This window comes from Zalophus californianus, chromosome 14 (assembly GCF_009762305.2).
Source record: "Zalophus californianus isolate mZalCal1 chromosome 14, mZalCal1.pri.v2, whole genome shotgun sequence".
Taxonomy (NCBI): domain Eukaryota; kingdom Metazoa; phylum Chordata; class Mammalia; order Carnivora; family Otariidae; genus Zalophus; species Zalophus californianus.
The window spans coordinates 91,693,286-91,718,109 of record NC_045608.1 but is presented as its reverse complement, the minus strand read 5'-3'; the positions used below and the strand labels follow the sequence as shown (position 1 = coordinate 91,718,109).

Here is a 24,824-nt window from a genome sequence, read left to right as displayed (position 1 = left end):
GCCGGGTCCCCGCCCCCCCACCACGGCATGTCACCCGACCGCGGCCCTGCAAATCACTTCCCAAAGCCCTTCCTCCTCCTCTCCCCTACCACGTGCATGTCCCAGCGTTTACGCAGCCCCTCTCCTGGCATGCGAACCCCATTCTCAAGGTGGGTGCGGAGCCAGGAGCCAAGGGGCCCCTGTTCCCCTGCAGAAAGCCGTGCCAAGTGCGGGCCCCCAGGGAGAGGGGCGACCCTGCTTCCCCACGGTCCGGCCACTAGGTGCTGGCAGATTTTTTACTATTTGCTGCTCTGCTCGGTAGGAAATGGTATCTCATTGTCATTTTAAGTCCCATTAGACATGGATTCAGAACTGCACTCGCATATAACCCAGCGGATCTGATAAAACTAAAATCCCACTGACCTTTCCCTCCAAAAAATGGGAAAATTTGTTACTCTTTCTGTGAGCGAGATTCATGGCTTCTACTGAATCACAGACTCCACCGAGTGTCTCTCACCCCCGGGGACTGGTGGCCAGAGCACAGCAGAGCGTACCTTGAGGTGCGTGGCGCGCTTGAAGGCCTTCCTGCACACGGGACACACGTGGATGCGCTCCCGGCCGTGCACCTCCTTGCTGTGGTGAAGCAGCATGGCGGCCGATGCAAAGGTGCGGCCACACTCCAAGCACTGGTGCATCCGGCCCTCCTTCTCGGGCGGCCCGCCCTGGGCCAGGCTGGCCGACACGTCAGCTACCTGCAGCGGGTCGGAAATCTCGGACTTTACTCAGTGGCTGCAGTTTGTAAATGGACAGACGACAGGATGATAGACACACGCCGACGCAAGTACACGCGGCCCCCAGCGCGGCGCCTGTCATCCCAGGAAACGGCCACGGATCAGACCAGCCCGCTCTTGGACTCCGAGCAGAGCTTAGCGAACAGAACGGTGTTCCGTGCACGCAACCGTCCAGGGGCAAACTGCCCTGGCTGCTCCCTCCCTGTGACTCATCTGATAAACAGTATCGGGGTACAGTACCCAGGGTGCTGAGAACGATACCCAGCACACGGCACGCACTCAGTATGTGCTGTTAACGGTAGCAGTTTTAGCGTAGACAAGTATAAAGGCTACTGCTCCCAAAATGCCCTACTGCTTTGGCTCAAGAGCTCTCTCAGCAAACTGCAGGATAAATAACACTTTGCGGAAGGTATGTTAGCTCTTGAGTGGATTAAAGCACTGCCCGAAACTCTGAATCACAACCAATGAGGTTTTCAAATCATTTTAATGGGATGCCATTAACACCCCGAAAACAAATAAAGCAGGAGTTTATTACCCAGCTTTTATAAATAAGAGTTTAGTTTTGCAGATAAAAACTTGTATATGACAACTTAGTGAAAGAAAATTTTAAGTAATTATAATGAAAATTGATGGGATTTGTCAACATCTTTATTCTAGTTTATCAAGTACTTTTTCATAATTTTCTAATATATAGAAATGGATAAAATTTAAAGAAAAAGACTTAACAACAAAAGATTTCTATAAGGTGCTCTCAGATCATTCATCTGTGCTATAATAAAAAAAAGAACGGAATGGAAAAAGGATAAAACAAGCGATCAGAAGTGCCCAGATGATGCAGTCTTGTCACCCGCCACAAAGGAGGTATCTCCCTGTGACATTTCTGTCAGGGGTCTGTGCGTGCGAAGCAAAGAAACAACGGAAAGACACTACGTGTTCAGGTCAGTGCATAAACCTGTTTCTTGTGAGTCAAAGGAAGCCTGAAAGCCCCTGGAATCGAAGAGGCTCGGGCTGCACTAAACCTGCAGACACGGAGCACAGGATGAGAGCCGGCCACGCACAGCCACGCGCACTGACTCGACAGGGGCCGGAGCTAGCCGGGTGGCGAGTGTCCTCCGTGGGCACACGTGGGCCTCCCCGGGAGCCACGCTATCGCTAGCCATGAGCGCTGCGCCCACGCGTCCGCCGGCACGCTCCGAGTCCTGCCCGAGACACAAACTCACCTCCATCTGGATGAGCTCCGGTTGGGGAAACTCCCCGTGCTGACCGTGTCTAATTTCTTTATAAGAAAGGAGTCTTGTCCCACTGAAAGACCAGTAAGTAATTGTCCTGAAACTCATTTGCTCAAACTGCATAAAATGTAATGCTGCTCAGAGCCAGTGGTTATTTATTATCTGTACTTTACCTCTAACTCTGAAAAGTTTGAAGGAAAGAGATTTTATTAGTCTTCTATATTTAGAACTATCATTTACTAAATGTCTTAGACCCTCAAAACATACATTTTAAGGAAAAAACTATCAAATGACAAATAGTCCATGCACACACACGTGTGTATACAAAAAAGGTACAACCAGACCTAAAAGAATCGGCAAAGGTATTACAAGAAAACCCTTGAAAAGAACTAAGTGTCCACGTGAAGTCCGATCTGTAGGCGAATAGGAGATTTAATAAATTTAAAACTAGCCTCACACATGACTAGTTTCTACATCTTATTTTGTGGCACAAAAACCTGGCCCCAGCAAACCACAAATCATGCAATGAGGGAGTCAGTACCCACCGTTCCACACAGGCTGTCCCCCAGGCCCTGCGCGGCTCAGCCCAGGCTCTTCACTCCCATTCAGCTAGAGATGGCCCCCAGGAGCGGTCCCCCAGCACCCCCACCAAACCCTCTGGGACCAGCCCCTCTCAATCCACATTCCTTACAACCCGCGACTGAGTGTGAACGCAGGTGCGTGGCGTACCTGGTAGGCGATTTCCTCACACGCCGCGGCGGAGGGCTGGGGGGTGTGGCTCACTAGGATGACCTGCGGAGAACCTGCTCCCCCTTGGCCCGACAGCGAGGGATCCGCGAGTAAGGCTGGGAACTGCTGACCCTAGTAAAGACGGGCTAGTTTAGAAGTTGTGACGATATCAAATCCAGTAGTAACGTACGAGATCTCTTACGGTGCAGCTACTGGGGACCACACGTGGGCAGGTCCTCAGAAAAGTTCACCACAGAAGCAGCACATGACCCAGAACTCCACTCCCACGTGTGTGCTCAAGAGAAATGAAAACTTCACCTCCTTGAGCGCTCGCGCACAAATGTTCACAGCAGCCAAAAAGGCGGAAACCCCAGTATCAGGTAGCTGGTGAGTGGATGCGCAAAATGAGGTGTATCTGAGTGGCGGAATACGATTCAGCCAAAAGAAGGACTGGAGTGTGTGGCACGGGCCAGGCCACGGATGAGCCTTGAAAACAGGATGCTGAGTGAGGGAGACCAGGACAGGACCACGTGTTGTGGGATTCCACTGATGTGAAATGCTCAGAACAAGTGCGTCTACAGAGACAGTAGACTGGTGGTTGTCGGGGGCCTGGGGCTTGGGGGGGGGGGGGCGCACGGGGAGTGACTGCTAACCACTAATGGTACCACATTTCTTTCTGGGGTGATGGAACGTTCCAAAAGTAGATGTGGTCATGGGTGCTCAACTCTGTAAATATACTAAAGACCATTAAATTCTACTTCAAATAAATGGGTGAACACTACAGTATATATGGTGCATCTCAACAGCGCTGTAAATATAAAGAATGCTTATTTGTTTACAAATGCACACAAACTGCTCTGAGTCCTACCACCACTCCAGCACCTCTCACACTGACCGTGGATCTGGGACAGAAAGAGAGAATGGTGGGGCGGGGTGGGGTGGGGCGTGCAGCAGGGAGTCTGGCTGGGCTGGCCCAACCACAGGCTCCAAATGGGAAGCCACACAAACCTGTACACCTGCCAAATCAACGCTGATTCTCACACACGTTACGTGTGATCAGAACACACAAGGATTTGAAGAGCCGCCATCAACAGAGGGGCACGGAGTCAGCAAGAGCACTTTGGTCACGGCACCCCTGGCCGAAGATGAGGGGTGTTCTCTGGGGCAAGCCCAGCTCCCACGGGGCAGATAAAGACTGGAGCAGGCAAAGGACAATGAGAAGGCATTGAAAGAATTTCAGGTCTACTTCTCATGGGAAAGACACTTCCTCAGGCAGACACGGACACAGAGACAATGGGGGTAGGACATGGGGCAGAATATAAATTTACAAGGAGAGCATCATGGATTCTAGAGAAAAGGAGCTTCTTAAATTGATTTGGATTCTCTGCTTTTCATATGCACCTTTAAGAAAAGTGAAATGATATTTTAGGTGTCTCCATTTATCGAAGTTTTTTACACGAACGTGGCATATTTTGGCAAGGTCCTATGCGTACCAATAAAGCTTGCCACCCCACTTACACCAGAAGTTAGTTGAATATCGCTGCTTTCAAGTACCAGTCACATCTGACTCCTATCACTCGTCTGCCACTGGCTCTGCCACCCCTCTTACCAGACCACCCAATTTGGGAAAATGGTATCAGTCAAAATTAATAAATTCACATTTCCTAATTTTACGAATCAAAGACAAATACCACTGCTAGCCAGAAATTCCAATTTTTGTAAGAACCAGTGTTGGCTCAATAAACTCATATATTCTCAAATGAAAGCTAAGGTCTTTGAGACTCTGCACTGATACAGGTTAATCAAGGGGAAATGACACATTATAGCCCTGAGGACTAGATTAGCAACTGCGAGGGGGAAGGGGCAGTGGGTGGCCACATGAGGGACACCTGTGGGATGGAAGGTTCTGGGTCTTGACTATTAACAACAACCATACCTGGCCGTGATATCATACCTAGAGTTTTGCATGATGCTACCATCCGCAGAAGCTGGGTAAACAGTACACAAGGTCTGTCTGTATCATTTCTTAAGACGGACTATGAATCAACAATTAACTCAAAATAAAAAGTTTTAATTTAAGGGGCGCCTGGGTGGCTCAGTTGGTTAAGCGGCTGCCTTTGGCTCAGGTCGTGATCCTGGGGTCCTGGGATCGAGCCCCGCGTCGGGCTCCCTGCTCAGTAGAGAGCCTGCTTCTCCCTCTCTGCCTGCCTCTCTGCTTACTTGTGCTCTCTATCTCTCTGTCAAATAAATAAAGTAAAATAAAAAAGTTTTAATTTAAAAAAACTCCCAATACAATGTAATTTAGTAGCTTATTAGTGTTTCAATAGCTAATATTAAGTATTCTTAATACATACACCTGTTTTAAAAATCAGTGTCTAGGGCGCCTGGGTGGCTCAGATGGTTAAGCGTCTGCCTTCGGCTCAGGTCGTGATCCCAGGGTCCTGGGATCGAGTCCCGCATCGGGCTCCCTGCTCCTTGGGAGCCTGCTTCTCCCTCTGCTTCTCTCTTTCTCTCTCTCCCTCTGTCTCTCATGAATGAATAAATAAAATCTTTAAAAAAAAAAAAAAAAAAATCAGTGTCTAGTAAAATGAATGCTCAACAATGAGCCACACCCAAGGAAGTGGTGACCTGAATCTGCTAAGATGATACCATCTGAAAGTCCTTTATCTTCGGTTTGATGATTACTTGTAGTGTATTTATTTCTTGGCTATGTTTTGGTTTACACCAAGGTGGAAGTTACAGGAATTTTCACTCCCGAGTGCACGTGGGGCAGGGGAGCCGGGCCCCGGGTGCTCACTAGCAGAGTCCAGCCCCACCCACAGCTGCTGAATCACACTTGCAAGGTGAGCCTGGAGATTCTGATGTGCAGCCAAGTTTGGGAAATGCTGCTCAAACATCACTAAGGCTTGCCACCCTGATAGACGAGACTTGGTGTGACAGCCAACCTAACTCCCTACCACGCCCCTGAAAGTCAGCCTCATTCAGTGTTTCCCTGTTCCATCATCTCATCAGGGATCTGCTCTCAGCAGTCATCATTGCCATACCCTACACAACTCAACATGCCCGCCTGAACATAATACACACCGTGCTGCAGCAAGAACATCCAGGCAGGCCCACGGCACTCACAGGAAGGAAGCAGGGAGGCTTCGGCAGCCCAGGCTAGGACACCTCCAGGCACTACAACGCACGACTGTTAGAGCGGAACCCCTGCTCCATCACACCCACCACTTCCGTTGAAGCATACAGTCACACTCTGACTTCTTATCAAGACCCAAAACCACACTTCCATATCTAACGACCAAGGTTTGAGTGTTTTGTACCGGGTCAATTATCTGTATTCTAATAAAGTAAATAACAAACAAAAAACCCACCAAACCGGGAATGCAAGCTGGTGCAACCACTCTGGAAAACAGTGTGTATGTTCCTCAAAAAGTTGGAAATAGAGCTGCCATACGATCTAGCAATTGCACTACTGAGTATTTACCCCAAAGATACAAATGTAGGGATCCGAAGGGGTACGTGCACCCCGATGTTTATAGCAGCAATGTTCGCAATAGCCAAACTGTGGAAAGAGCCAAGATGTCCATCGACAGATGAATGGATAAAGAAGATGTGGTGTATATACACAATGGAATATTATGCAGCCAACAAAAGGAACGAGATCTTGCCATTTGCAATGACGTGGATGGATCTGGAGGGTGTTAGGCTGAGTGAAATAAGTCAATCAGAGAAAGACATGTATCATATGACCTCAGTGATATGAGGAATTCTTAATCTCAGGAAACAAACGGAGGGTTGCTGGAGTGGTGGGGGTGGGAGGGATGGGGTGGCTGGGTGATAGCCATTGGGGAGGGTATGTGCTATGGTGAGCACTGTGAATTGTGCAAGACTGTTGAATCACAGATCTGTACCTCTGAAACAAATAATACATTATATGTTAAGAAAAAAAAAGAAGACAGCAGGAGGGGAAGAATGAAGGGGGGGAGATTGGAGGGGGAGACGAACCATTAGAGACTATGGACTCTGAGAAACAAACTGAGGGTTCTAGAGGGGAGGGGGGTGTGGGGATGGTTAGCCTGGTGATGGGTATTAAAGAGGGCACGTTCTGCATGGAGCACTGGGTGTTATACGCAAACAATGAATCATAAAACACTACATCAAAAACTAATGATGTAATGTATGGTGATTAACATAACAATAAAAAATTAAAAAAAAAAAACCACCAAACCTACAAGAATTCATATAAAATAGAATTCATTTCAGGAACGAATCAGTTACTTATTTTTGTTTTCAGAACAAGAACTGAAAAATCACTTTGCTTTCTTGAAAATTCTTTTTCAGATTTTATTTATTAGAGAGAGTGCACACACACACACAAGCAGAGGGAGAGGGAGAAGCAGACCTCTCGCTGAGCGGGGAGCCTGATGCGGGGCTCGATTCCAGGACCCTGAGATCAGGACCTGAGCCGAAGGCAGACGCTTAACTGACTGAGCCTCCCAGGTGCCCCCCTGAATAGATTTTTAAGTGAATGCTTGCATTTCCTTACAAAATCGTCAGATGTAGTGGCCTGATCCCCACCCCTGCCACCAATAGTCCAAAATTTGGAAAGAAAAACTCATCTCAGGTTTGTAGTTGAAGAAAAAATCTTTATGACCCACCAATTTTCCTTTCAATAATTTCCCTAGTAAAGCAACCACAAAGTTACATTTTAATGCAGGTACATCACTGTAATTTAACTTTTACTTCAACAGAGTGTATTTTTAAATAAACTAATTCTTCTGTGGTGCATCAAAATGATCATTTACCCCACATAACAGTCTTCTCTAGTTGGGCTATTTGCAAGTTTAAAATTACGATTACTTGTGGACATACATAAATGTCTTCTTTCCAAACATTCTGCTGTTACAGACTCAACTGTGACCCTTGGGTTCAAGCCACCTAACACCACTATGTGAGTAAACTACTGAAGATCACACCCCTTTGTGCTTTTACCACCATTTTCTCTTGTGGAATTTATAAAGAAACAAAAACATAGAAAAAATGGTACACAATGTATACTATTTTCATGTCTTTTTAACACTTAAAATTCACAGGTTCGCACTCTTGGGCTCCTTCAGTGGCTCTCGGGAGGCCCCGGTTTTCCACATGCTGAGTGAGTTTCAGAGCAGACATGTGGGATCGGCTGCCGCCTTTGCCCGTGGCCCTTGCTCGTTGCTCTCACTTCACTTCCTCACTAAATTCAAGGAGAGCACACGTTGTGAACTATGTTAAGGGATTATTAAACCCTTCGATATTTGTGCCTCTTAGTGACTAACTCTCATCTGTATTGAACAATTATTTCTAGAATGTTTAATTTCTCACAAGCACCTTTGATCTCCAGCTCAAATTTTTATGGTCATAAACAATCCTAATAATTTACATATTTATAAGCATTTCCATATATGTTCACTAACTTTTGACAACAGAATGATGGTTTTATTTTTGCAATAATTCATTACATTTAGAAAAATATCACTCATAAAGCTAAGACAGGTTTGATCTGGTTTTTTCAAATTTTCAGAGTATTAGATCATTGTGAGCTCAATTCAAGTCTGGCGGCTAACAAAAAGGATTCCAATAAAACTACAGAAATTCTAATGGAAATTTTTAATACCACTGTTTTATACAATGTATGCTAATTAATCAATTTGGGATTAAATTTTTGATTGGGCAATTTGGGGAAAGTAAGCCAGAGAGTATAGATAAGCAAGGTAACCCACAGACGTGCAGGAGGGAGCTGCCGTCTATCCGGACCAACTTCAGTGCCGCCACCCCCCCCCCCACCCGCTGCTCTTAAACCCGGCCAGGCTGGACATCAGCGCTGGGGCAGGAGAGAGAGAGGGCGGCTGACGAGGAGAACTGCCTGCCATGGCCTGCCGTGGCCTGACATGGCCCTGGGACACAGAGCTGGGGTGGGGGGGCACACAGCCGGAGCGGGGGGCGTGGGGAGATCGGCAATCTGTGCTGGGTGTGACCCAGGAGGAAGGGACGGGGGCCAGCGAGCAGACAGCAGAGACTCCTCCAGGCCACGTCTGTAAAGAAACGTGGCCTTGGTGCTGTAAGCAGCAGGGACCACGGAAGAGTTTCAGCCATAGGAGCAGCGCAGACGTGTGCATAGGTGTGCCAAGCAGTATCACCGAGTGGGGGGGGGGGGCTGCCGATGGAGCCACGGTGGGGCCAGAACCCGCGCCCGCCACTGCACTCACCCTGCACGTGGGCCTTACATCATCATAGCGCTGCTGCCGTCAGGATCAACACTTCATTCCCATGCCCTCTGAGATCCTTCTCAGGCAGCAGCTCCCTTCTCAGCCCCGACCCCTGCACCGTGCCTGGGGGGGCTTCCATGAGCCTGAGCCTGCCTGGGGGCACGTCGGGGGCCCAGCAACCACCCAGTGCACCGAGGAAACACATCCCCAGCAAATATTTACAGACTTTAAAAATGGACCCTAGCAAATACTGGGAACTCTTCGTTGAACTTTCACTGCAATTATAATGATCATTAATTCTCAAAGTGACAGAATTTAACAAACAGAAAACAAACCCATAATCATAGAAATAAATGCCTCTGGCTTTTTCTGATCAAACCTGACCCCACCCTGCAAGGCATTAAATTTCATTAAATTTTGTATCTTAAAGAATTCTTACGTCATGACTACTTCTTTACTGTAGTTACAAGTCTACAGTAAGGAGCCACCCCGGACCCTGAGTGTGGATGGATCTACACCGCAGGACAGGGGCCACGTCCCGCATACGGCTGCACCCTGCCAGTGCCCATCAGCGGCGAGGTGGCGCCAGGACCGCAATACAAGGCTACCCTTACAGTCGTCACCACGAGAGTCCCGGGTGGGAAATAAGGACACAACAACCCACCAAACACCAATCAAGCTCCATGCATCCTGCATCTAGAAAGAAAATACACCGCTGACCTCTTAGGATGGCCCCTCCTGTTCCAACTATAATTTTAAAATGTAATACTAATTTTTAGTATCTAGAAGATGATAATGTCCTGACAAACAGGTGATGACTAACACAGGAGAAGAAGTAAATGGGACACTGTGTGAAGAGCTCAGTGAGATACTTCTTCCTTCACGGTGAAAGGACGCAGGGGGGGACAGCACAGCAGGCCCTGGCCTCCGGCACCGACGCGGCCACCATGGGCTATTCCGCAGAGGGCTACTTGGCGGAGACACTGGTCAGCCGACCGGCAGCCAGCCCTCGCCCCCACTCCCCTGCAGCGGGCCGCGTGTTCCCGTGGGAGCCGACTCCCGCCAGGGGCCCTGGGAGGGCTTCTGCCAACAGCGCGGGAGCGGTTCAGAAGCACAACGACCTGCTGGTACGAACCGCCCGAGACTGGCTCCGCACTGGCCGGGCCGGGCGGACAAATGTCCCTCTCTTACAAACGGCGAGGACTAGAATCCAGAGTCCAAACAGCCACCCTGTGGCTGGCTGGGATGCGGCCAGACCACTCCTGCCCTGGAGGCCACAATCTTAACTCCTCATCCTGTGCGGCGAGCCTGAGTGCACACGAACGAGCCACAAGAACGTATCCTGCTTCTGATCCCTCAGCACATCGCGCCGTGCTTACGGCAGGGACAGGGACACAGAAAGGGGAATGACCAGATAGGGTTAGTACAGTGACTCTCCATTATAATTTATCACGGTTTTTCTAATTAAACTCTGAAAGGTGTTCCGGTGTCTCAGCTCAATGCATTATTCAAAATGCACACCCTTCGATCCGGCACACTGCAGGCATTCACCTAAGACCATAAGTCACTGAAAGCGTGAGAATTTCTACACTACTTACTGAAACCCTGAATGTTCACGATGCCCCTCAACAAACTCATAAAACTAAATGCTGCAGAGCCGTTAAAAAACCTTTGCATTCCGGGCGCCTGGGTGGCTCAGTTGGTTAAGCGACTGCCTTCGGCTCAGGTCATGATCCTGGAGTCCCGGGATCGAGTCCCACATCGGGCTCCCTGCTCAGCAGGGAGTCTGCTTCTCCCTCTGACCCTCTTCCCTCTCGTGCTTTCTATCTCTCATTCTCTCTCTCTCTGAAATAAATAAATAAAATCTTTAAAAAAAAAAAAAAAAAAAAAAAAAAAAAAAAAAAAACCTTTGCATTCCTAAAATCAACTGATGCGGGGGCGGGGGGGGCACCTGGGTGGCTTAGTTAGCAAAGGGTCATGGGGTCAGGCGCCACGTGTCCCTCTCCCTCTGCTTCTCCCCCCACCCCATTCATGTGCTTGCTCTCTCTCTAAAAAAATTAATAAATACAAATCTTAAAAAATAAAAAAAATTAAAATCACTGATGGGGAAGGTGTTCATGTTGCAGTAAGAGGGAAGTTCACAGTACATGACATACACACGAGCTCACTTCTGTGGAAATGTTAACGTACCTGTCTGCACGTGCGCATATAAAGCTTCGGAAGGATCGACACGCTACAGGGTCAATCACAGTCCCGTCTGGCCAGTGGGTTTTTAAAAACAGTCTTCTGTTTTATCTGAATTTCCCTGTCTCCTCATTGCATCTAACACATTACTTATATTTTAATCAGAAAAAACCACTTCAGTTTTGAAAACGATGCCCAGCATGTGCACTTAGGAAAGAAGAAATTGAAGGGTGCCACGACCCCCCACAAAGGGCAGGGCGGCGCCCTACCTGAGAAGCAATGTTGAGCGTGACTGTGTCCAGTCCTCCGGAGAGCAGGCCCTGAGTATCGGCCAGAGTGAGCGTGACGCTGGCATCTCCTCCGACTCCTGATGAAGACATGACCAGGTTCTGAGCAGACATGGCTGATGGAGACATGGGTGTCGTCGAAGGAAGGCTTCCAGGGGTAGCATTCAGCTCTACGAAAAAGGAAGAGGCACTTCAGCGGCAAAGCTGGGCAAGTCCAATCATAACGGGATGGGAGGGTGGTTTTAGGAAGGAACTGATCTGTCAGAATCGGCGTTTACATTACCTAAGCTTCTGAAATTATACCAAGATAATCATAGAATCTCTCATTCCAATTTTAAGGCCAGGCTTCTACAGTCTCTGAATCTCTTTATGCATAAATACATTCTGCTTAAGTATAATATCAAGAAAAACACAGTAAAAGAGTAAAAATGTGATGCTATAGTCCTAGTCGCTACTGCTAAGGCAGAAGGAAACTGCCAAGAATGTCCAGGACACTGTCCCCGTCCAGGACCAGAGAGGAGCCTGAAGAGAGGAACCAAACGGGACCCACCGAACATCGATCAGCAACACGGCTTACAGTGTGACCACACCTGCTTGGCGCCCCCTCACCCTCCTCTATGTCTGCTAAGGCTGAAATAAACCTCATGCAACCATTTAAATATTAATTTATCCTGCATGACATCTTACTTTTCTTTGGAACAGACAACAAGATTTTTTAGTATTTTCCCCTTGTAGCCAATGATAAGAGAAAGGAAGAAATCTGGGACAGAATCAGGCAAAGAAAGGCCTTTTCTTCTACAAAACAGAAACTCATGCACTCGGCCGGCAAATGAGATGGGCTGAGCACGGAATTATCAAAAGTCCTGTGGTGGACACCCACAGAAAACAATTTTTTGAGTTTTTACTTGTAAGCATAACACACATGCACATGCGTGTACACACACACACACACACACACAAACACACACACATTCTCACCATCTGTCCTTCCATTCATCTAACAAATGTGACTCATCACCCCCTGTGTCAGCCCCTGGGCTAGGTGCTACAGATACCAAGATGGTAACGAAAGCAAAAGGTGAAAACGTTATTTCCTAATTAGGCTTAAAAACAAAAAGAGACTCCTGTGGATACTGTGCTGTGACTTGGGCCCCATCGGTCCAGAGCCTCTGCTCTGCGTCAGGGGCCAGCAGGGAAACTAGGTTACTTACTTGTAACTGGAGTCCTCCAAATACCATGCCTCCATAGATCCACACTCTTGGAGTCCCACACTGTGTTGCACAGACCTGGAACCTTCAAAAGCAGTATAACCATTAGGAGGCTAGGAGTCTCTGCTCTGCAGCAGCCACCGGGGCTCCAAAGACAACCTCGTCCGACCCCTCCCACCTCGCTGAGCATCTGCGCAGAGTGGACTCTGCTAGGACACGCTGGGGCCAGAGGAGTGTGGATTTGTGGAGGGTGTATGTTCTAAGCACTCCAGTTACCAGTACGTGGGTCAACCTCGTGTTCTCACGTCACCTCCACGCACCCTTCCCCTTGCAGACTAGCATGCACGTATGATTTTAACACGAGTAGACGAAGACTAAAAAGAAGAATCCTGAGGACATGGCAACGACCAGCTACATGCATTGGTGTTCAATCAAAATCACTAGGGTGAAGACCGGGGTTGGGCCGTCAAAGCGCCCAGTCAAGAGAAGCACGTGGTGAAAGGCTCACCAGAATTATATCTACAAAGAGTGAAACCAGAGGCTAACGGGGCTCACTGCGACTCACAAGGCCAAGACTTCAAGCCTCACCCGGACTCCTGAAATAAAGGAATGTCTCTTCTCCGCTCCCCGCCAGCAGAATCAGACTCCCTGATGATCATTAATTCAGTGAGGGGGTCCAGGACTGTCAGGCACAGGAAATCCAAAGAGGAAACAGAAGCCTGTCACTGAGCTGAAGTGAATCCCAACACAGAGGTCAGTGAGGACCTCAGCCAACGCTAGAGTTCACATCTCTACGCCAACAGTGTGTGAATGAATGTTCAGCTATGTTCCACATTCAAGACATTTTCCAAGAGGATGGTATCAGTTCAAGTAGAACTTCTAGCCTCAAAATGGTCCAAAAACGGGTAATGTGAGTAGGAAAAAATGAAGTTTTCTAAAACATGCAATAGCATAACTATTTAAAAGCTTCAATCACATCTGTTCAACATATAGTTCTTAATTATATACAAAAAGATTTATTTAAAGCTCTAGAAACTACAGCTTCATTCAAACTGAACACTCTCAACCTGGAAATTAAGGTTGACTACTGGAGCACAGACTGCAAACTCTCACCTTCAGTCCTCATTTACCGGCTCTGAAACCGCAAGTCCTCCAGGCCACATCACAGAAATCTAAGTCTTACTCAGTTTACGGTTCTAACTCAAAAAAGTCACCTCTAAAGGATGAGTAAATCCCTTATGGTCATCAAACCCATCACTGTCTTAAATCCTTGTGGGGATAATTTTTATAGCTTCTGAGAAAACTTAATGATAATTTTGGAAAGTTTCATAAGCAGTTTTAAGGATGTGAGATCAGTTTTTTTCTTGAGATAAAAACGTGGCAAGAAAGGTGTGTGTGTGCGCTGCGAGGGACTGCGGGAAGAGGGAGACACATCGTCTGGCCATTCATCCCCAAGGAGAAAGTGGGGAAAATGTCCTCCATAATTATAAAATGTACCCACAAATGGGAAATGTTAAGACTTCTGAGCTGCTGGGAAGGAAGTAATTGATCGTACTTAAATCTAGAAGAAACAAAATAACCTTACAAAGGAAGGAAAAACAGAATTGTGGCTTTTTTTTTTCCACTGAAAACATGACTCAATTTATTCATCAAAATTATGTTAATAGTGGACAAAGGTAAGAACCAAAAGATAACAGCCATTTGAGATAAATTCCTTAAAAAGCCATACTAAACTTCCAGCCTGTTAGTAACACCTTCTGCCTCTGGGAAGGCGCTCACAACACGTGTGACCACGTCCTAAGAAAACCACGTGTGTCCAATGTTGTCATGGATGCGTCAGGGTCAGACCGTGAAGTGGCCTCAGACCCCGTGTCAGATACCTGAAGAGAAGCTCGTGCTTTTGTCTTGCACATGGAACTCTGCGGTACTTGTTTATTTACATGCCCCTCAAAGGGAACGCCCTGTTGTTTTCAGTGCTGCAGTCAAGATGCAAAGGGCCAAAGCCGTCCTGGAGGCTGAAAGCCTCAACGGCATCTCATGCCCAGAGGGAACTCCAGATGACAACGGCCACGGGCACCTGTGCTGTGCTCTGATCTAAAGGGCCACATAAAGTGGCACTTTCAAACACTGAGAGTTTTTGTTTTACTGTTTTTCTTAGAAGAGACATGGCTAATCGCAAAGTCATTTTTAGTTTCAATTCCTGGTGTGGCTTGAAGCCGGGCCTGGGAGTGACTCTGACCCTCAGGAGAATGTTGCCCTTTCAAGATGCAATCTCTTAACCAATGTTATACCGACGGGGTCAGTTCCATTATTATAACTCCTACCAGTGGAATGTGCAAACCTCCAAAAATACCTGCCTACCATCAAGGATTGAGTAGTTCAACGCAGAAAGAATCCCTTCCCATATCCAGGTTTATTCAAAGATGCCAAAGGTACCGGAGAACATAATACAAGTGACCTGCTCATATAAAACTAACCTCTGTGTATAACAGCTGACATCACATCCTTACACATTCAAAATTAGGAGCTCAACTTTTATTTCACAAATTCCTTGGAAAAAAATTTTAAATAAGGCACCAAATTACGCTAAAGAAAAGAAGTGTTCTCAGCCAGTTCTAAGACAGTAAGTGTAAAGAAGAGACAGAGATTAAGTCAGGAAAAGCGGAATGTTTGTGGTTTTTAAAGGACCACGAGTGCGTGACTCACAGTGGTCCTTACGCACAGCAGCTGCTCCAAGCCCCTCCCCCCGCCGCACAGAGAGACGCCTCCCCTGCAACGTGAGTCCTGTCACTAAGTGTGCAGGCGACGCAGACGCAGGAGGTGAGAGACCCCACATCTAACCAACCAGATGCCGCAGAGCCCCCAGAGCCCATGTGCTCTCCACCCTGAGCAGAACGAGCCCCACTTTCAACGAAGTCGCCTGCTGTGCCAGCAAACATCCAGGATCACCAAAGTAGCATAAAAAACCACTCCATTTAAATGAAAACACCAAAAATTCTCCTTCTTTCCATCCACTTGCCAAGCTCACTAAAGAGGTCAGGCAGGGCTTCCAAAGAGACGCACGATCCCACCCCTGCCAGCCAGGACGCGCCCCAGGGAAGCAGGCCGGCGAGGAGCCGGGACTCTGCTAACGTTCCAGAACGGAGTCGACGATAACCACACGCGCTGGCCCACGAAACACAGAGAGCACAGATGCAGTGGAAACTTCACGCGCCAGAAATGCAGCTGGGATCTGCCGACACAGGATTCAGACAAAGTCCTTAACCACGCAGGTGCCTGCGCACACGTTAGCAGACGAGAGCGGTGGACAGAAGTTCCTCCTCTGTGCCGAGGGGACCGTGCCCCCCTTGGACGTGCCAGCCCACCTCAGCTCACGGGCCTCTGTTCAGCGCCGCGCTGCCACACTCAGGATAGACGCCCCCGCTCTCACAGAAGCCGACCCCACCAGGTGAGTGCCCCGTGACCTCTGGCCTGCTCTCCTCTATCTGTCGTTACCGCCACAATTTTACAATGCTTTACAGATTCTTCAATGAAGTCCACTCCATCAGTTTCTAGGGTCCAAAATGCAAAGGGGCTATGTCTGTCCTGCTCAGTGTCACATTCCCAGATTCAGTACAATTCTGCCACACAATACACGTACAGTCTTTTGTTGAAGAAATGAATTACTGCATAAGAAAGCATTTCAAATAAGCATGAAAAAAAAGCCTTCCTGTAGCTACAAACATATCTAAATACTAAATTTTTTCTCAAAAAACGATAAAGTTGGAAAATTAGAAGGCTAAGAAATGAATAAAATCTCTATAAGATTAAAAAAAAGGAGACAGGCATGTCATCATAAACCACTGACGAGTCCTTGTGAATCTGTAACTTATTTTACTAGAGCTCATTTGCTTCTATTTATCAAAGTCTACACTTCAAAACCCTAGAAAGATGCCTTTTTAAAACTGCGTTCTCGTCGTGTGGGCTGGTGCCAGGAGAGTCTCGCTGTGGGGCATGAGGCCATGAGCTAGGCAGGTCCCTGCACAGGTGGCAGGGGGCAGCTTCGGGACAGAGTCCTCAACAAGCCCATGTGCATTAACACCCGGCACCTTGTCTATCTGAATGAGACGATTCGCTTTTACTCCTTAGTCAGCAGAACGACTAACTGGTGGGTAACTCTAGAGCAGAACTGTATCCTGGACGGAGGGACAAGCACCTGTCCCAGGTGACAGAACACACCGCTGACACACCAGTCAGGAAAGAAGACAGGCGCCTTCTCTCCTGCAACCGGGACACAGCCCTGCGACTGGCTCTCGGATCACGTCCCTGGTGCTGACGCGCTGGCTGCGTACCTGAGGAGTTCAGGGTCGCGCTCTGGGCGAGCAGCTGGTCACTGCTTATGGTTAGGGTGGCACCTGCAGACTGACCACTGGCAGCAGGAGCTGATAGCCTTATGCTTCCGTTCACTTCACTACTTCCATTAGCATTGTGCTGAATAAGATCTTGACCTAAATGGAAATTAATATTGTGATATCTGAAAGTAACACGTTAAGTCACATCCTGGCAAGCGGGTTAAACATGAAATAACATGCTATCAAAATGAAAGCTGTTTTATTTATAATAATACTTACAGAAAAGAATGAAAAGACCATGAAATACATTCATTTCCTCTAAATGCCAGTATTTGTTCACACTCTGTAAGCTGTGAAGCATTTTGAAGCGCTGCTCAAGTATTTTGAGCAGTATTTTGGCACTTTGCCTCAGTATTTAGGCACTTAAAATTACAAACTTTGTTGAATAGAACTTATGGCAAACGTGTGTTTAAATGCATCGTAGGGACACGACAAAATGATGCTAGACCCTCCCCTAACCTCCCACCGCCGGGGCTCGAGGAAGCAGCGATGCTGCGGCTCCTGGCTGAGGGTTCCCCACACCACGGCGCTCGGGGCTCACACGTGCCTGGGGTGCATGCCCACTGGGGGGCACTGGCCTTCGGTTCTAAACCTGTGCACTCCAGCTTCTGTAGCTGTAACGGTCACAAAAGCTGTGCTACTGTAGGGAAACATGCACATGGGAGAACTGGACAGTCTGCTGACATGTCAACAAAACCCACACTGAATGCTTTGGGAAGACTGGACACAAACAAGTCACCTTAAAAAAAAATCTACTGTCAAGTTAGGTTTAAGCAAGACAACTCTGCAAACTGGAGGGAAAAGCATCAAAAGACAGAAGGACGCTGACCTCGGCTGTTTCATCAGCAGCATCCTCACACCGCTCTACAGAAACAGAAAGGGGAAAGCAGCTGTGCGTGCCGGGCACAAGACAGAACTCTGATCAGCACAGCAGACCCGTCTTCAAAAGGCCTGTAGATGAAGGGTCAGAGTACGTGGGGTACCACTTTTTTGATTCTCTGCTGAAAACTAGCTGAGACATCAGATAAGAGGGCTTTGGTATAGAGGAACTAGATCGTTTGGGAGCCTGAGCACTATTTTTGCCTTTTACCCAATGTTCAGTTTCTTTCTCAAATGACCTCTGAACTGCTAAAAGTCCACAAAACTTCATTGAAGTAATAATCGCTTCCTAACATGGACAAGCATGTATAATTATACACACTAATGGAAAGAAGAACTTCCTACAAAATAACTGAAAATCCTACCTAAACGCTTTCAACAAGTGACCATAAATTGAAAGTTTTCCTACAGCCTTTTTAGCATGGAGTAAGGAAACACTGATGTGTGAGTTGCCAATTCCCATGAGCACAATAATGACGACTGAGAACAAGAAGTCTCAAGCCCAAGGTTTGGGCAAACCCCGTGTCATCAACTGGTTTAAAGATTTCTCCCAGGATAAACCTTTATAGCCAATTTTTTTTTAAAAATTGGTTAAATCTGTCTCCTTACTGTTTTGAAAATACTGATGAGTAATAAAATAACTTCATGATCAAGAACAGGAAAACACGGAAGAAAGAGTAGCACAATCCATACGCTAAGTAACACACAGTCTGAACGCTAAGCAGGAACCCTGCAGGACGGGCCTGTTGTGCAGGACTAGCACAGTGCCTCATACACTGAGGGCACTCAAGACAAGTGAACTCGCTCAACAAACAACTTCCTTAAAATAAAAAAAGTATTAAAACTCAGATATATACAAAGAAACGAGGAAGGTAATTGGATTATGTAAAATTGAAAGTTAATGTTTGCTGCCTAATAGCATCTAAAATCACTCCATGTCACTCCAAACCAAAACTCCATCCAAGAACGGGTTCAAGTTTGTCACATATAGTAAAAGAAATAAAGACACTCCCTAAAAAAGAAAGCTTTTGGTTTCCTTCTGAATAACTTTTCTATTGCACTCACAAATTTTGCAGAAATCTCCCTGAAACGCGACTCTATTAGCCTGGCCTGCTCCCCTGGCTGGGTCGGTCCAGGAATCTGCCCACCACTACTCCCAGTGTTTTAAGGGAAAATGCTCCCACGTCCACATGAAGCTCCCTCTTCCCCAGCGACAGTGTCCTGCCTCCTAGCAAAATGTTTTTCCTGTCTTTAACATCCACCTCATAAGGTTGCTATGAGGCCTAAATAAATTAGTATCAAATGCGTTAATATCTGTAAAAATACTAGAATAGTGCCTGGCACGTAAGGGCCACAAAAATTATTGCTTCATTTACCGAACAGCTAAGAGTCACGTGGGCAAAGCACACTGATAAAATACGCTGCAGGCTGAGCCAGAGGAGAACGTGCTGGGTGAATTAATGACACCAGAGGACAATCTGACCGCGGGCACAGCCGTCCTGGCACAGGGGCACCTCGCGTGGTGGCTGACACATAGGACTGGTTTGCCGAGTTCAAGTGACCTGCACACCGAGAGGGTATTTTCTGAGTCCCTACTCAGAAGTCCCACTGAGAGTAGGGACTTCTCAGTGCCCTACAGCACACTTAACACTGTCCTGCACAGTCTGTGCAGGATCCCGAGAAGGAGTGTAGGCATCTAGAATGCGCCTGCACACACGTCACCCCAGTCAGACGCCTCCAGTTTAATGGAGCAGGAAGATGGACGAAGAAGCTATGTAGCCTGCTCTCCGTGGACCAAATCAGTGTGAGAGGACAACAGACTCAAGCCGGAGGACATGAGTAACTCTCACTGCTGGTTTCTGGTATTAGATTTGAACTATGACACTATTTCACTAAACCTGAATTTCCCACATTTATTACAAATGCGTATTGAGCACTGGCTGTATGCAAAACTCTGTTCTGCAAAAAAAAAAAAAAAAAAAAAAAAAAAACATACATACACATACGAATAAGGTATACTCAAGTCGCAGGGAAAAGCAGGTTTAAAATGTGAAGTGACTAACCAGAGATGGTCAGGGTGATTTCCTGGGGAGACCCTGAGGACGACGCAGCGGTGGGCCCGGCAGCCTGTGCCAAGACCTGGCTCAGACTTGAGTTGTTAATGGTCAGGGTGATCTCGTGGGGGCCACTGGAGGTGGACACCAGGCCTTGAGATGTCATCACCTGAGAGAGGTCTTGAGTCCCTGGTCATCATTACAAAACAAAATAAAGCTGGGCTTAAAAAAAATAGTAATTTTCTCCTTTTTTATATTAAAAATGTTCAGTGAGACAGTTATTTCAAAAGAAGATTGAAAAGAAAACATCAGTCATCTCTGATCCCCTCCTGCAGAGACAGAGGAGAGGCTTATGGTGAAACCGGAAGCCAACAGGTCCACGGGAACAGGTGCGGGTAGCGATCTAGGAGCGTACGGTGATTACACATCACTTGTCGCTAGGGAAGCTTAGGTACTCTTGGGACATTTGATGTGTTTGCTGAGCTTCCCAAAGACAGAAGGGGCAGCGCAGTGTCCTCAGTGCCCACGGCGCTCACTTACCACTGCTGCTGGTGGTCATCACAGGGTCCTGCTCAGACAGCGGGCCGATGGTCAGACTGGCGGATGTCACGGTGGGCTGTAAGGACAGGCCAGGGATGGGCTGGATGACGACACTGGCTGGGACCGTGCTGTCCTGGGTCTGAAGAGAGGTGTTCTGTGAGGCCAGGCTGGGCTCCCCCGGCAGCTGCTGAGTAAGCAAGTTGCCCTGCTGTAACGTCTGCTGCAAAATACTCGGGTCAATCTGCAAAGCAACAGAGATACTCGTTGTGGAAAGTTCATGCTGACATGCGATTCTGACCACATCGAAGCCCAGGACACCATGGCACGTGTTGTACCTGCAGCGTGATGTTATTAATGCTGGAGGCATCGATTCCAGAGATCTGAACATTGGGGCCGACTAGGTTAGCGGCCAACTGTAACTGTATGCCCTCCAAGGTGGTCAGGCTCCCGTCCGTCAGGGACACTGTCCAATCACCGCCGGCTGCAAAGAGACACAACGTGGATGACTGCCTTTGGAAAAGCTCCTCCGACAGGAAAGAAGCTCATTCTCACGTAGGGCTTTTTATATACCCAAGTCCTACACCTCGCCAACATGATCTCGTCACAGGTACCAATAATTACCCCATGCCATACACGCACCTTAGCTGATTCAACGCAAAACAAATCCTCTGAAATAGATATTATCCATCTTAAACACACCCGGAAACTAGGCTCAAAGAGATGACGTTGATTAGCCCAAGATTTAAAACAGCAACGAATAATCGTGTTTTCTCAGACTTTAATCACTGCACGGGTCACATACACAGAAAGCCACAACACATGCCTGGTAGCTAGCCTCAGCCGCTCTGTCAATCCACAAAACCCATAAATGGCCAAAACGTATGCTTTTCAAGCACTAGGTGACCCAAGAGCAGTTAGCGAACTCTCCCATGTTACCTACACTGTGCATGAGGAGTTACCAAACACATCTCACTGTGAAGTCTGGGAGGATGCTGAGAAAAACACACATTTAAACCCAGTAAGAAAAAGCAGATGTCGTGCGAGGAGGAGGAACGGAAGGGAAGCCATCTGAACGATGGCACTTTAGTCTTCCCAGCTGCCCCCTGTGGGGAACTTCCAAGGAAGACACAAGTCGCCCTGCTCCCAGCAGTGCCCCCGAGCAGGCAGGCGGGGTGTGTCTGCGCTTCAGGAGCCCTCCCCTGTGCCCCGGGCTCACCTGAAACGGAGGCAGGAAGAATAGCCTGGCCCACCAGACCTTGCTGAAGCACGTTTTGATCGAACTGTCCCGTGAGAACAGAGTTGTTCATGATGAACACACTGGGGTCGGTGGACGCCGGAGTGAGCAGATTCACAGGCTGCGGCCCCTCCGAGGAGCTTCGCGTCACTGGTTTCCGCGCCTTCTTCGGGTCGGGCTTATAATGGAACTGCATGTGAGTCTTCCTACGCCCCGACGTGCGGAAGCGCAGCTCGCAGTGCGGACACTTGAAAGGCTTCGCTCCTGTATGCAGACGCATGTGCACCTTCAGGCTTCCCTTCGTCGAGAAGGCGTTGCTGCAGACGTGACAGCTGAAGAGCTTCTGACCTGTGGGGAGTCCAGCCAGGGGTCAGCAGGGGCCAGCGGGGTGCTGACCCCGGGGGGCCCGAGTGCTTGAAGGGAGCCCCGTGCTCCCACAGGACGCCATGCAAGGGACAGAGTGCTGCTACACAGACACCGAAGTGAGTAGGCGGTCTACAGTGTGAGCCCAGCGCTGTGCCCGTGCTCAGATGTCTGCAGCACATGGGCACCACTGCCCACCCTGAACCTCGGCGGAAGCAGAGGCCCACGTCCCTGAGCAGCTCAGCCCTGCGGCGCGGTCTCCTATGCCTCAGTGCACAAAGGGCACATGTGTGTCTCGGCACCTGTGTCTCACACCTGCACAAGGGGACAGCACCCTGGAGCCATAGGTGTGCATCACACGCTCAGCCCCTGGGTCTCTCGTGCTTTTCCTGTGCCCAGGGCATGATGAAGGCCGTGGAGCTGGGCCTGAGTGCCCTGTCACCCACCTACTCTGCCCCGGACAGGCTCTGGGAGGACAAAAGCATCCTGGTTTTCTGTTTCCCTCTACTGCTCCCAGAAAGCAATACTGACTCTTGTTTACCAGAGTGGGCACAGGGGGACTCACCCCAGAAGAGGGAGGCCTGCTGTCCCAACCCTGCTCGGGGGCCTCGAAGGTCACTCAAGGAGCCCAGCATGGAGCAGGAGGCCTGAAAGGTATTCCTCACAGAGACTTTTTGTTCTGTTCCTTATGTGTGGGGGCCAGCCCTGAATCCCGCATGTGCGAGTCATCCTGAACACCACTGGCACCGGCCATGCCAGCGACCACCCCCCGCCGGACCTGGGATGCCAAGCGGACCCCTCCTGGTCCTCAGCAGCTCACAGCGTCACACAAGAGAAACAGACACATGGCACCTAACAAAGTGACAGAAACACTGCCCACAGAAGAGACACACTACATTTACGTATCTACTTAATTCCGAATATTAACCTATCAGAAAAGAATCATACGGCTTTATATAAATGTGTGAAATTTCTTTTGTATATTTTTGGTCAATTCTGCTGGTAACCAAAAATTAAGAATATAAATTAGTTTGATAACCATAATCCTCTACCATTTCCTAAGAGTTCACCATGTGCCACTTTCTAAGCAATCACTGGAGGCTCAGAGAAGTGGCTCGGAAGTGGACACAGACCTCCAAACTGGCAGAGGTACAAAGCCTGCCCCCCTAACCACTGGGATGCCCTGTATACATCAAGAAGCAAAGCCTCAATATATTTTCATTAGGACAACTCACCTTCAGTTCCCTCAAAGGAGATGAGCGGGGAAAAAAATGGCCATTGAAAACTGGACATTAATATTTTTCCTTTAAAACATTTCCCCCCACATAACAAGAATTATTACCTGTGAACTGTAATGAGATTTGTTAAATCCCCAGATCTTGTAAAACCTCAACAAGCCAAATCTCTTTGGCCTAAATGAGACTAAGAAGTAATTTTCTTAACAAAGGTGTTCAAAACTGAATAAAAATACAAGACAACCTACAGCCTGGCATTTGAGATCAAGCTCCTTCTCCTCAGTGTTATCTGGGTCATATTCCCCAAGTCAGGAATCAAAAATTCTTATACACCCATTTCTTCGTGGCTCAGGATTTTTAAGCTTTCTATGATTTTGAAAGTATTTCTGTGGGCAAGATACACAGGAACAAATCTCAAACGCCATTGTAAGGCCCCTACGTATGACGCAGGCACTGTCCTTACCTGTGTGGGTCTTCACATGGCAGTCCAGAGTCGACTTAACAGTAAAGCTCTTCCCGCACTCGTCACATTTGTATGGCTTTTCTCCAGTATGGATCCGAACATGCCTAGCCAAAAAGCATTTGCAATTAGAAAGCATTTGCAATGAAGTGATTTTCAGTTCAATTTTACATACGTTTACAAACAACCTCATAACTATCCATATAAATGAAAATTATGTGTTAGTACAGGCTGAATACATTTGGCCAAATAAAACCTTTAATCTTCGCTCTACACAAAAAACCACAAACAAATCCAGAAGAAAACAAACAAACAAAAAAATCTGCAAGACCAGTGAAAACAGGGGTTTTCTTTAAAACCAAAGGGTGCTTATGAATTGGTAAGAAGATGAGAAATATCACAGTGGAAGAACGGGCAATGCACAACTTACAGAAGAAACACACATGGCCAAAGCCCCGTGAAAAGGTTTGGCCCATACTCAGCACTTAAAAGAGCAAATTAAAAGGATGAGATATCATTTCCCTCATCTGTGTGCTGAGGGCGCGGTCGGGGTGGTTGGGGAGCATTCAGAGACCAGCGGGCATAAGTGGTACAGCCCGTCTGAAGGCCAGCAAGCAGCATCTGCAACACTGGCCCCACACTCCCATGGATACACACAGAAACACACAGCGCGGTGCCCACGCGGTGCTCGTGCAGTACTCATTGGGGCTTGTATAGTACTCTGCAGCGCTCATGCGGTGCTCATGCAGTACTCGTACAGTACACTGCAGTACTTGTGCGGTGCTCATGCAGGACTCATATAGTACACTGCAGTACTCATGCAGTGCTCGTATAGTACTCTGCAGTGCTCGTGCAGTACTCGCAGAGTACGCTGCAGTACTCATGCAATACTCGTATAGTACGTTGCAGTACTCGTGCAGTGCTCATGCAATACTCGTATAGTACGCTGCAGTACTCATGCAGTACTCGTATAGTACGTTGCAGTACCCGTGTGGTGCTCGTATAGTGCTCTGCAG

The 24,824-nt window shown here is 47.9% G+C and overlaps 1 protein-coding gene across 16 annotated transcripts in view; it reads right to left on the bottom strand.

The window, feature by feature from the left end:
• The window catches only part of ZNF236 (zinc finger protein 236), a 107,748-nt gene that overhangs the window by 6,000 nt on the left and 76,924 nt on the right, over nucleotides 1-24,824 (bottom strand). For 9 of the 16 annotated variants that reach the window (XM_027575892.2, XM_027575895.2, XM_027575897.2 and 6 more), the window contains 9 exons: nucleotides 23,812-23,915; nucleotides 21,733-22,098; nucleotides 20,852-20,997; nucleotides 20,517-20,757; nucleotides 19,986-20,165; nucleotides 16,984-17,139; nucleotides 11,427-11,614; nucleotides 2,729-2,860; nucleotides 534-731 (listed from right to left, as the gene is read on the bottom strand). In XM_027575892.2, the coding sequence (XP_027431693.2) occupies nucleotides 534-731; nucleotides 2,729-2,860; nucleotides 11,427-11,614; nucleotides 16,984-17,139; nucleotides 19,986-20,165; nucleotides 20,517-20,757; nucleotides 20,852-20,997; nucleotides 21,733-22,098; nucleotides 23,812-23,915 (1,711 nt within the window). Of the gene's footprint in view, nucleotides 1-533; nucleotides 732-2,728; nucleotides 2,861-11,426; nucleotides 11,615-12,655; nucleotides 12,738-16,983; nucleotides 17,140-19,985; nucleotides 20,166-20,516; nucleotides 20,758-20,851; nucleotides 20,998-21,732; nucleotides 22,099-23,811; nucleotides 23,916-24,824 lie in introns of those variants that run through there. The other 7 variants (XR_003516879.2, XR_003516878.2, XM_027575894.2 and 4 more) reach the window with 6 other exon arrangements.